Genomic DNA, 11,944 nt, shown 5'->3' on the forward strand with positions numbered 1-11,944 from the left:
AAATCTTAACCAGCACTTTTTGGCCTGTCTCCGGATCTCAGCATATGAGTGCCAAGTGCTAATGCATTTTATATTCTTCCTCCGTATCAGGAAATTTCAGTCTGCCAAGTAACAACGGAAACTGCTGATGCTGGGGGTTGGGGTGGGAACGGATGATGCATAAACATGCTGAGCAAAAGGAGCACTCTGATAGATCCACCCACCTGCCCTGAGGTGCGTTTGGTCAGAGAGGTCAAACATGCAGTGCAGTCGCTGTTCTTGCCACCCAGCACGGCCTCCATCGCTCGACACAAACAAAATGCGCGGTCAAGAGCAACAAGCTGTGTGTTTGTGAGCCTTGATTATGCCTTGTCAGGTCTTGATGCTGCAAATAATAATGTACAGTGGTGCCTCGCAAGACGAAATTAATTCGTTCTGCGAGTGCTGTCGTATAGCGAAAATTTCATCTTGCGAAGCACCAACGGGGGAAGAGCGGTTTGACAGGAAAAAAATAAATCGCGGAAATTTTTCATCTTGCGAGGCAAGCCCATAGAAAAATCGTCTTGCGAGACAGCCTTTTGCTAGCGAATGCCTTTCGTCTAGCGAGTTTTTCGTCTAGCGAGGCATTCGTCTAGCGAGGTACCACTGTAGTCCTAAATTGTCCCCAGTTCCACATGCAGTGATGAGAACATGTTGGCGCCACATCCACAGCGAGCGGAGGGGAAAGCTCTATCAGTCCAATTTGCACTTGTTTACCCCAGCTGTTAAAAAACAAAACAACCAAGAGTCCTAGCAGGAAAAAATGGTGGCAACACATGTAGGTACCTGCATATATACAGTTGCCAATTTTTTCCCCTGGTAGGGCTGTTGTACTTTTTTAGCACCAATTTTGGCTGATAAAAGGATTCCCCCCCCCCTTTTATTTCCCCCTGGAATCAACATGTTGGGAAAAGCTACACTTACTGTGCGTGAAGAAGACTTTCGGCCCTGTACTTCCAGTCCCAAGTAACGAAAACCATGAAGATACTCAAAGGTAAAGGTAAAGGGACCCCTGACCATTGGGTCCAGTTGCGGACGACTCTGGGGTTGCGGCACTCATCTCGCTTTACTGGCTGAGGGAGCCGGCGTACAGCTTCCAGGTCATGTGGCCAGCATGACTAAGCTGCTTCTGGCGAACCAAAGCAGTGCACAGAAATGCTATTTATCTACTTGCACTTGACGTGCTTTTGAACTGCTAGGTTGGCAGGAGCAGGGACTGAGCAATGGGAGCTCACCCCATAGCAGGGATTCGAACCGCCAACCTTCTGACCGGCAAGCCCTAGGCTCTGTGGTTTAATCCACAGCGCCACCCGCATCCCTTAAAGATACTAAAATCAAGCCCCAAATCATCTGATATTGTGCAGGTCTTAACAAAACAAAATCCCTGGCTCCATGAGCCTCTGCACAGTCAGCCCTCCCTCCTTAAGGGAAACACTTCAGACATTATCAGAGCGTGGACATGCTGCCGTGCCATTGCTGTTTATAATGCTGCTCAATAGATGACATGTGGATTGGGAGAACAGTGATGTCATTTCCCACCTTCCCTCCTCTCCCGCCATCATCTCCATCACCCTAGCCGAGCCGGAAATGAAAAGAAACAAGGTCCTTCATTCAAACCACAAAGTGGCTCTTTACAAAATTTACCAGAGTGGCACAGAATCCAGTCTCCAATAACACGGACCACACTTAGGTGAGACTCTATTTCTAAGGCCTGCTTTCCGTAAACCTCCCCCCCTCCCCCAGCGCATTTGGCACACTCCCCCTGAGGTTGCTCCTCCTATGCTGCTCTGCGATTCATCTGCAAGATCCTCCTTTCTCCTGCGTGGCTTGGCTTCCTGCCAGGTGCAGAAATGACATAAGCAGCAAGGCCACCCCTTTAGACAAGGCCCTTCGCTTGAGAGATGCCAGGAAGCCAAACCATCTGGATGGAAGACTTGACACGTATCCAACTCAACGGTGGGAACAACTGCAGAGGCAAAATAAACCACACACACACTGGGAAAGTAAAGTGCAGATGGCTGCATTTGCTGTGAATGTTCCAATGTTAATTACACTAATAATTTATATTAATAGTTTATACTGAACGTTAGTATAAAAAATATATTATAAGATGACCCAATTGGGTCCTTCGTCTTCTGGATTAGTATTCGCTGAATACGATGATTTCTCATCATCTCAGTGGTTAAAACTGCTTCCTATCTTATTAAGGCAACCTACAAACAACACTTCCTCATAGAGGCTCCTCTGTGTTAGTTTGTTTCCCCCTCTAGCTTGAGTCAAGGGCCTATTGTCTCCCTCTAAACTCATTCTCTAAACACCATAGTCCAAAACTCCTGAGCTGTGAAATTTCTGTTCCTTTCGACCAGCTGCCTCAGCGCGTGAGCTTCTCTCTTGGACTGCTCAAAGCTCGGTATCCACATCTCCCGCAGAGCCGTTCTGTGCGTATTACGGGATGAAAAAACAAATGCTTGAGGTTTGGGGCAGCTCAGGTGGCTTGCTTCTGCATTCCACTTTTTTTGTAACATTCCCTGGTTAAGAGAGAGAGAGAGAGAGAGAAAGAGAGGTAGGGGGACACAATCTGAATTTTATCAACCAACACATAAGTAGGGATGAATATACACCCCCTTTCACTTAAATAGTGTGTGGGGGGGAAATATTTGGAATTCAATTAAGACCTAAGTTAAGATCCCTTAGGAGTGTAGCCAGTTATGTGAGTGGAATGGCTTGCACAAGAGAAGGTGCAGGAAGCCAGAATGGTTCTGATGGCTGGTTGCACAACAGACTGTTGTGGGCACAACCTGTTGCACAGCCATCTTCCACTAGCACAACTGTGCTGGATTTCATATTACACAGGTATTATCACCATCATGTATTTATTTATATAGTGCCATTTGTGTGCATGGCCCCACAATGCAAATGCGGCCCTCCGTCTGAAAAAGACTCCCCTCCTCACTGAGCTAGGAATGAGGTCTATATGTTCGCTCCGTGTAGCTTTGAATGGCTGAAACATGCTTGATGCATTAAATAAATAAATAAATAAATAAATAAATAAATAAATAGTTCCCTCCCAGGCCAAAGCTGGGGATGCAAACTTGAACGAACGCCTTGCCCAAAATGCTGCCCCAAGGAGGGTTTGGAAGAAAATGTGCCTGACACTTCTTACAGTCTTTTTAAATGTTGCGGCGATTCTGTAAACAAGCATTATGTTTCGCTCAAGAGGCTGTGAAATATTGCAGTTTAATAAACTGTGGGCTGCCATTAGATCTAATCATTGCTTGATGTGTGCAACCCACGCTGTAGGTCAGCCTTGACTGCCAACTGAAGACCAAGTCAGCAGCAATTTCACTCAAGGCAATGCCTGATGAATTATTTCACTGCAAGATTGTAGGCAGCTGGAGAAGAGTTGAACTCTCAGAATATGAGACTGGCAGGGGGGGGTATTAGAAAGCAAAGAACCTGTGGCCCAGCAGATGTTGTTGGACTCCAACTCCCTTCCACCCGTGACCATGTCCATGCTGCTAAGTCTGGCAGGAGTTGGAATACTACCACAGCTGATATGCCACAAGGTCCTTATTCCTCTTATAAAGACTCATATAAACTCGGGACTCTGGGAGAACAACATCCGCCTTCCTTTCCTTAGGAGCTCTCCTTGGTCCTGCAGAGCTTGTCTCTGGCCCTGCTTCTATCTGTCAGAACTCATACATCACACCTGCCACAAAGTGACTCCACTTGACAATTAGTACCTGGCAAGTCTGACTCGGAGACGGTGCGAGCCTGGCTATAACAGGGCAGATGGCTTTATAATTACCTTTGCTTGTCTCCTCATATTTCCCCATATTCTAGTGCACACCATGCATTCAAAGGCATCTATGTAATTGTCCTTCATGATATCTTGCACTCCCCATGTGCGTTCCTTTATAGCAGCAAGCAGGTGTTTGTTGGAGATGTCCCCTTTCAGCTTCCATTCAAGGTAGGCCTCATATTTCTCATCATCCGCATCCAAAGCTCTGATGTACCGTGCCAGGTCCTTGGGGTGTGAGAATCCTGTGACCAGGATGGCACTCTTATTGCTGGGAAGCCAGTCTTTGACGCTAGGAGAGCCGTAATAAACTGGTACCACACCCAGCTTCAGTGGTCTCCAGAGCTTTTCAGTGATATAATCTTCACAGACAGCATTCTCAAAGGCAAGGACAAATTTGTACTGAGCAAGTATCTTGTAGAAGTTATCGTTATCCATGGAGGCAGGGTTTTCAAGCTGCTCCGGCAGATCTCTGTTATGCAAGCAGGCACCATAGGAGTCTACCTCAATGTGAGCCATAAGCTCCTGTACATAGCTGTCCCGGTCAGAGGGAGGATCACAGTCAGACTGTACATATACGAGGGGCGCAAGCCTTTTCCTCAAGCTGTTCTTGTTTTGCAAAGAAATCATGTACCTCAGGGACTTTAAGGCCTCAATGCTTTCAAGGTACTGTGTGGTGAGCGGTAGGTGTGAGTGGCGGCTGAACGTTGCCGTGTGGTTGAACAGAGTGATGGCAGGTCTCTGGAAGAGCTTGTAATTGTTTTTGGGTGACTCCTCGTGGAAAAGGGCCCAGTCATGGTGGTCTTTTCGGGGGAGAGGTAAGCTATCTATGCTGAAGTCAGTACCTAGGTGTTGAAAATGCAAATGGGAGAGAAAGAAAGCAGTATTGCTGCCAGTGAAAGAAATATTGGAAAACATTATTCAATCTGGTTGCACTTCCATGAATGATATGAACAGCACATTACCAAGACAGCATAGTATTTACGACCATCACCACCCCTCTTTCGCCTATGGCTGCTCACGACAACATCTTACTAACATGCAAAACAAGTGGGACCCACAATGGAATGTTGCGCTTCTGTTGAGAGTGCCATTTCCCAGGATACTCCATTCCGTTCCCCTTTCTCCCTCCCCAAGGTTGCCATTCCACTCATCACACACACACACCAACTGTTGGACAGCATTTCATGCCTGTTGAGGATGCTCAGTTGTCAGAAGCAAGCCAGCGGCAAGTCACACTGTGCAAGCTGGAGAGTTAGTTAATTAGCAAAAACATGATCACTTGGTGGCGTGTCAGACCTAATGAGCACAGCAACTCATCTCTGTCAGGTCTTGCTTCCTATGAAGTAGTCACTGAGAATGAAGACCTACGCCTCCCCACAGCTGCCTATGTACCCTCCTCTCCATGGTTCCCCCCCCCCACCAAGCGATAGGAGACTGTGCCTGCATGAATCTCCTTCGCCCTTTTCATGCCTCTTCTGGTTCTGGGAGAGCAGAGAGGAGGGGAGCTGGTCTCAGCAGGAGGGGGAGACACCCTTGACTCTTCACCACCCTGACTCATCTCTGCTTCTTGGCCTCCCTTGCCCCACTTTCATGCCTCAGCTTCAGCCTCTGGTTCTGGACTGCTCTCTGCCACAGACTCTCCCAGCTCACTAAACCCTGTTACCCCTTCAGATTCCAATGCCTTCTCTTCCTAGTCCTCCCCCTTCTCCCTCTGACCATTCATCATTGTGCCACCACCATTCCCTGAGCATCGAGCCTTCTTCCCTTGGTGGTTCCCCAGCTGGTTATTCCTTTCATTCCAGTGTCCAACCAGTCCATGACATCAGTCCTCAGTGAGCTATACACAGATATACACTTAGGGGTTCTTCCTAAAGCTTTTTTTTGTACTTCTAGTCCTTGGATTTCCTCCAGATCTGCTGAGAACTCCCAGTTCTGTGTGGGTGATGCCATTTTAGCTACAAATGGGATCCTGATTCTGCTTCTAAGCAGGTAAGCAACAAAGGCTGCAGCAACGCAGTTCCTAATGGGTCTTCGCAATATAAAACAGTTAACACTCCAATCCTATATACAACTGTAAAACCCTTTGAATTAAACAGGACTTGTTTCTGAGCATACAAACATTGCAGGATAAAAAGTGCTGTGACAGGTATCTAAAATTATATATAAAAAGGATGCTATACATTCTGGGGAAAGTTCAATAAAACTTGATTCCCTTAAACTTCCAGTGTTCAGGTCTATGTGAATAATAAATCTCTCTAGATGTGGTTTTGAATTATAAAGGGAATATCCCACGGACATGTATTGTGAAAATAATATTTTTATTACAGCTCTGAGAAGAGAGATAATAAAGTCAGTTTTGTGCTTGACAGCCAAAATAATTCAGCCCAAGAATCACCAGCTCCATGGGAATCGTGAAACTTGTTTCAAAACTTTTATCTGCTTTTCCTGCTCCTGGATTTGAGTTGCATCCATTGGGGGCAGCTGCATTTTTTTAAAGAGAGTAGCTGCATGTTGTATCTGTTTCAGAAACAGAGGCTTTGACAACACTGCAGCGAAGTACTGAATACAATTTTTAAAACCGCATTAAACTGGGGAACCATGAGCACCCTCGAGTGGATATTACAACTTTTAGGTGATATTCTAAACAAACAGAGTCCAATTCTTGTTGAGAAGATAAAGTCAGAGCTGTCTACTAATGCTGAAGATAAAGGAGATGCAGAGAAGCCTATAAAAGGATACTTCCAAGGTGAAACACTAGGATGACTGATTGATTCGATACAATGCATTAATCTTAGCCAAGCTGATAGACAATATGTCTAAAAGGATGCAAGAGATGATAAAAAATATGCTTCAGACCAGAAAAAGATGGAGAGGCATTACAAGGTTTATGATGAGAAAATGCAGAATAAGATTGCAATTATGAGCACATTTCATACTTTAATGTATGTGACAAAATAAATAATGGTCTAAGCTACGGATGGGAAACATGCAGGTCACTGACATAACTGAAGTTTTCTTATATGTTCCCTATAGGTATTTTCAAAGAGCTTTTATTAAAGTAAGTAGCCAGTCCTTATTTAGTAAATAGCCAGTTCATTTAGGCTTGAACTGAGATCATGGTTTCCTGTCCCACTGAAGGTATTATTAAGATTTGCAATGCTTAGGATGGTTGTGTTACAACCAAATAGTATTGTTGTGAAAGGTACATAGATTTTTCACAGGCTGTATGTTTTGCATCTTGTTGCCATTTGTCCTCATTGTTTGCAATACTTTTTCCTCTAAAAGTTTGTACGTATACACGCACACGTAATTTACAACTGAGGGTAACAATTCATGCACCTGAGGAAGTGAAACATAGTTTATGCCCAAATAAATCTGTTGGTCTTTATAGTAACGATAAAATTGATGATTTTTGCTTGAAACTAATATGGCTACCCCTCTGGAAACTGACTATTCACATTGATTATCTCCATTTCCAATGTTCAGCTGTGAGTGCCAATCTTTATATAGCCAAAATGGCACCGTCCCCGCATAAAAGGGAGGTTCCAGCAGACTTGGGGAAATCTCAGGGTTTGCAAAAGTACAGAAACATCCTTTGTGTGTGTGGCGGGGGAGGGGGGGACTTAAGACAGTAAGATCAATGGCCATAGCATGCTCACTGACCATGGTGGGGAACAGAAAACCCAGAAGAAAGGAGGACTGAAATGGAGTGGCTGGAATCCCAAACAGCAGACCCTGAAAAGCAGCACACCACACTGCAGCATTCTGTTGCAGGCCCCACTTCTTTTCTCTGTTGATGCTTGGCAGCTACAATACAAATGAACCATGTGAGCGAGGGGGTAAGGCAAAGTCACTCATCATCTTGAAGAATGAAATGAACCAGCCTCTTACCATAAAACAGAAATGCTTTAGTCATAGAGTTGTGCTGATAGGTCCTGTTGATAGTAAAGAAGCAAGCGTCTTGTCCGCAGCGACCAAGCCGCCCTGTCTCTCCTGTCAGCGGAGACCACCACAGCAAGATAGGATATCGGTCGTTGTTCAAAATGGTCTTTGTATCGCTGGGGAGTTCCGGTTTCTTTACAAACAGATAGGTGTATTTCTGCCATTCTTCATCTTTCAATGCGCTGTTTTGTGAAATGGAGGTTTTCGTCATCTTCCTTTCAGACTTCCCAAGCTCTACAACCACCTTTCGAGGGGGAAGAGAAACCTATCCTTATTGAAGTCTCATTATACATGGGCATGAACTATTGTTCTGTATAATAGGGCACCCACTGAGGCCCGCTTTGAAATGGAGAAAACAGTAGGCCCTGGTCTCTGTAGTATTTAGTTCTAGTAGATGGTAGTTGGGGAAATTATTCAAGGATTGTGACCTTACTATTCTCATGTGACTTATGATGGGTTGGTTGGATTACTGTTTTCATCATTAGGCTGCCAACTTTTCAATCAACCACTGCAGCTGTGTCTTTTAACAGTATATCCCTGAGAAGACATTAGCTCATAATATTTACCTCCATACTGCTTCACATACTGGTACTTCACAGGTTAATATCATGGATGCATCAAATTCCTTTACTAATGAAAAACCCATCAATGGGGTAAGCTCATCAGCAGAGGGCAGAGGTTGGGAGGGTTGCCCCAGAGAAGGGATGTACACAACTCCAATCAGCCCTGACCATTGGCCATCCTGGCTGGGGCAGATGAGAGTTGGGAGTCCAATATCCATGGCACCAATAGCGGCCCTAGTATTTCTTTTAGTCTTGTCAGGAGTTTTTATTTAGAGAAATCTATTGAAGAAGAGTTTGGATACGATACCCCGCTTTATCACTACCCGAAAGAGTCTCAAAGCGGCTAACATTCTCCTTTCCCTTCCTCCCCCACAACAAACACTCTGTGAGGTGAATGAGGCTGAGAGACTTCAGAGAAGTGTGACTAGCCCAAGGTCACCCAGCAGCTGCATGTGGAGGAGCGGAGACGCAAACCCGGTTCACCAGATTACGAGTCTACCGCTCTTCACCACTACACCACACTGGCTCTCAGTTGGTCATTTGCTTTGATGTATTATTATATTTTAGTCCGTTGTGTTTTGGGTGCACACAGCCACAATATTTTCTTATATGAGTTGGTGCCAAATAAATAAATAATTTTTAAAAAATACAATCTGGGTGGTCTACCCTGGGGTAGAAAGATAGGCAAAAGAGGATCTCCCTTAGGACCTGGGAACCCAGGAAAAGGTTATGTGAGACTGTGCTGAAGCTGTCTGGGTGGGCAAGCCTACCCTCACTTCTCTTCATGCCAACAGTCCCGCCATAGAATCATACGAGTTGGAAGAGACCGCGAGGGTCATCTAGTCCAACCCCCTGCAATGCAGGAATTCTTTGCCCAATGTGGGACTTGAACCCATGACCCTAAGATTAAGAATATGGCATGTTTCAGCCTAAATCACTGCTCAACTCCTGACCCTGAGTATCTGCAGTACCTGGAGGGTGACAAGCAGAAAAAAGATGGCCATCAAGCAGAAGCAGGATGCCCAAAATCTCTTCTTCCTCATTGCATTCATGCCTTACGTTTGGGCATAGGAAGCAGGTGTTGCCTCTTCAGAATTGCTGCAACATACTCCACTGATGGTCTTAACTGCTGTTTCCCTTCACCTCCTGGTCCTTCTCCATTGCCACCAATGATGGGGGAACTGATGCCATTAAGGGCAGTGATTAAAAATTGGCCGCATTTCTGATCTTCTACCATGCAGCTTCTTGAACCAATGGTTTCTTGGAAGCGAATGCATCTGCTAAAGGAAAACAGTGCAGAGGTGTGTTTTAGAGGCACTGGTACAGCCAGTTTGATATACTGTGCTTCACTTTATTTCAGAAAAGATATTGGACGCAAATGTTATTTCATCGTAATAAAGGCTTTGTGTGTTTAATGTCTGACACCATACAAGTACAGTGGTACCATACAAGTACAGGTTACATACTCCGCTAACCCAGAAATAACGCTTCAGGTTAAGAACTTTGCTTCAGGATAAGAACAGAAATCGTGTTCTGGCGGCGCAGCGGCAGCGGGAGGCCCCATTAGCTAAAGTGGTGCTTCAGGTTAAGAACGGACCTCCGGAACGAATTAAGTATGTAACCAGAGGTACCACTGTACAAAAGAGAACAGGCTTTCATTTTAAGAATTGAATTCTGCAGTCCAAGAACTTCAGCTTTCTTTATAAATAACAGTTTTTCTATTAATAACCAGTTTATAGTACTTAGGGGCTTTGTGCAGGCAGCCCCCTTTTAAAAACTGGTGTTCCACTGACCGCTTTCTAGTCTGCAGGTATGGAGGCTCATCTAAGTGTCAAGATATACATACTTTTGTTAGAAGACCAGCAAGTTCACATTTGAATCCTTTAGGAAATCTCAACAGAGTGCCATTTGAACCCAGCGCTATGTCAGTTTTTTAATTTGTCAGTAAGGCCTAAAACCTTGTCACTACTCGCTTCTTCAGGTTCCCTTTTCCAAAAAAGTTGGTTCAGGCACAGGAATCTATCTGCCCTCCGACTTCCAGTGTGAACAACTCATTCAATTTCTCTGCCATCTTGTTTGCCTCTTTTAGCAAGTATCTGACTCCAGTCATTGTTGAAAGCTCCCTATCTCATTTCCTGCTACTGCTTGTACTTAAATATTTTCTATGGTTGGCACTTACGGTTTTTAGGTACATGCTCCTCAAGCTTTTTGTTGTCCCCATCATTGTTCGATTGCATTTATGTTAACAAAAGTATGTATTATTTTTTATTTTCATTTGCCCAAGTCTTCCATTTTCTGGAGGATGGCTTATTGCCTTAAATAGTTTCATTGACTCTGCTTTTTATCCAATAAGCAGAGTACCTGTACTGGCATCCTCTTGCTCCTGGATTAACTGTTTGGGACAAAAAAAACCTGAAGCAATTTGTTTCCTTTTCATAGGATACTCTGGTGCAGAACTACTCTTCACCAGCTAAGGCTCACAAGACCCCTCGCTTTAAACAGGGTATTGTGAGGATCACTTTGACTAGAACAAGCTTGCAGAGTCAAAGTTGCCAACTTTCCTTTACTGGCCCTGCTCCTCTGCCTTGAACAGTAGTGACAAGCATAACTACTACTACTTCTTTTTAAGTAAAGCTGTTCGTGGCACAAGGATAAAATAAAATGTGAAAATTAAGCAAGCAAAAAAAACGTTTCCCCTTCAGCCTTCTGTTACAGGCACAAGGAACCAGGCAGCAAAACACGATTAGAAATCTGAATTCATACCCTTGTTTCCCGGTGGACCGAAAGACTCAAACGGCCCTTTTATCAGGGCAGCTGGGAGGGCGGGGGAACCAAGAAAGTCTTTCTTTTCTCTCTTTCCCCCAGTCCTTTAAAACATACAACAGCCTCAAGCGGCTCCTTCATCTTTCATAGCATTGTGTAACATCCTAGGCTGCAGGAGATCTCTCTCTCTCTCCCTCTCTCCCTCTGTGTATGTTTATATATCTACTATATTTTTATTAAAAAACTCACCCCGGATAACAGCTCTTCCGTCTCGTTGCTGCTAGGCTGTTTTTTGTGGGTTGGTTTTTTGTTTTTTACTTTCAGTTTGTACTTTTTTTTTTTAACCGCCCTCGGGATTACGGCAAAACCTGGAGAAGGATCGGAGAGCTACAGTACTAAAACCGTCCGTTTGGGAAAGCGCCTGGGAAATCCAGTTCATTAATTTCCACGTTCCGGTTTTCACTTAGGAACCAGCTTTTGGAAGCAGAGCCGGAGCCAGGAATTGCCGGGAGAGGAGACCGACGTCTTTCTCTTTAGATTTTGTAAAGGAAAGTTAGTCTAATTGCACTAATAGCATAAGCGTTTTAGCGAAGTCATTCCCTTCCTGGAAGAAAGCACCCCCGAGCCAGGCGATCTCGGCAAGCGGGGTAGGAAACAACATCAACAACACGCAATTAAATAAATTAAGCACCAGCGGCAATCTGGGTTTTTTTTTTGGGGGGGGGGAGGGAGGGCTTCGGGCTTCCCGTTGGAAAGAGCGCGTTTAAAGGAACCGGAGGCGGGCTGCGGCTCTCGCCTTTGCAGGATGGACGGCTGCTGCATTATGCTAAAGCGATTTGCCAGCGGGGGAACTAAG

General features: G+C 44.9%; 1 protein-coding gene across 3 annotated transcripts; it reads right to left on the minus strand.

Annotated features, from left to right (window-relative positions):
* Positions 1-1,624: 1,624 nt before the first annotated feature.
* Positions 1,625-11,445, minus strand: FUT10 (fucosyltransferase 10). Of its 3 annotated transcripts, none has more exons than XM_033173366.1 (5): positions 11,338-11,445; positions 9,385-9,605; positions 7,712-8,006; positions 3,827-4,662; positions 1,625-2,546 (listed from the first exon to the last, which is right to left on the minus strand). In XM_033173366.1, the coding sequence occupies exons 3-5, from the start codon at positions 7,971-7,973 to the stop codon at positions 2,322-2,324; spliced, it is 1,323 nt and encodes a 440-aa protein (XP_033029257.1). In that variant the 5' UTR covers positions 7,974-8,006; positions 9,385-9,605; positions 11,338-11,445; the 3' UTR covers positions 1,625-2,321. The 3 variants fall into 3 exon arrangements, with proteins under 3 accessions (XP_033029257.1, XP_033029254.1, XP_033029256.1); XM_033173363.1 differs by having other exon boundaries at positions 9,297-9,605; XM_033173365.1 differs by having other exon boundaries at positions 9,297-9,602; positions 11,338-11,432.
* Between the last annotated feature and the right edge of the window lie 499 nt (positions 11,446-11,944).

Source organism: Lacerta agilis, chromosome 16, assembly GCF_009819535.1.
Source record: "Lacerta agilis isolate rLacAgi1 chromosome 16, rLacAgi1.pri, whole genome shotgun sequence".
NCBI lineage: Eukaryota > Metazoa > Chordata > Lepidosauria > Squamata > Lacertidae > Lacerta > Lacerta agilis.

What these genes read in the sequence shown, in the direction of transcription:
- FUT10 (XM_033173363.1), bottom strand. Translation starts at nt 9,377, where the DNA reads ATGAATGCAATGAGGAAGAAGAGATTTTGGGCATCCTGCTTCTGCTTG. An exon ending in TTCTGCTTGTCACCCTCCAG is followed by an intron (nt 8,007 to 9,296) that starts GTACTGCAGATA and finishes CCCCCTCGAAAG; the next exon opens with GTGGTTGTAGAGCTTGGGAA. An exon ending in TAAAGCATTTCTGTTTTATG is followed by an intron (nt 4,663 to 7,711) that starts GTAAGAGGCTGG and finishes TTCAACACCTAG; the next exon opens with GTACTGACTTCAGCATAGAT.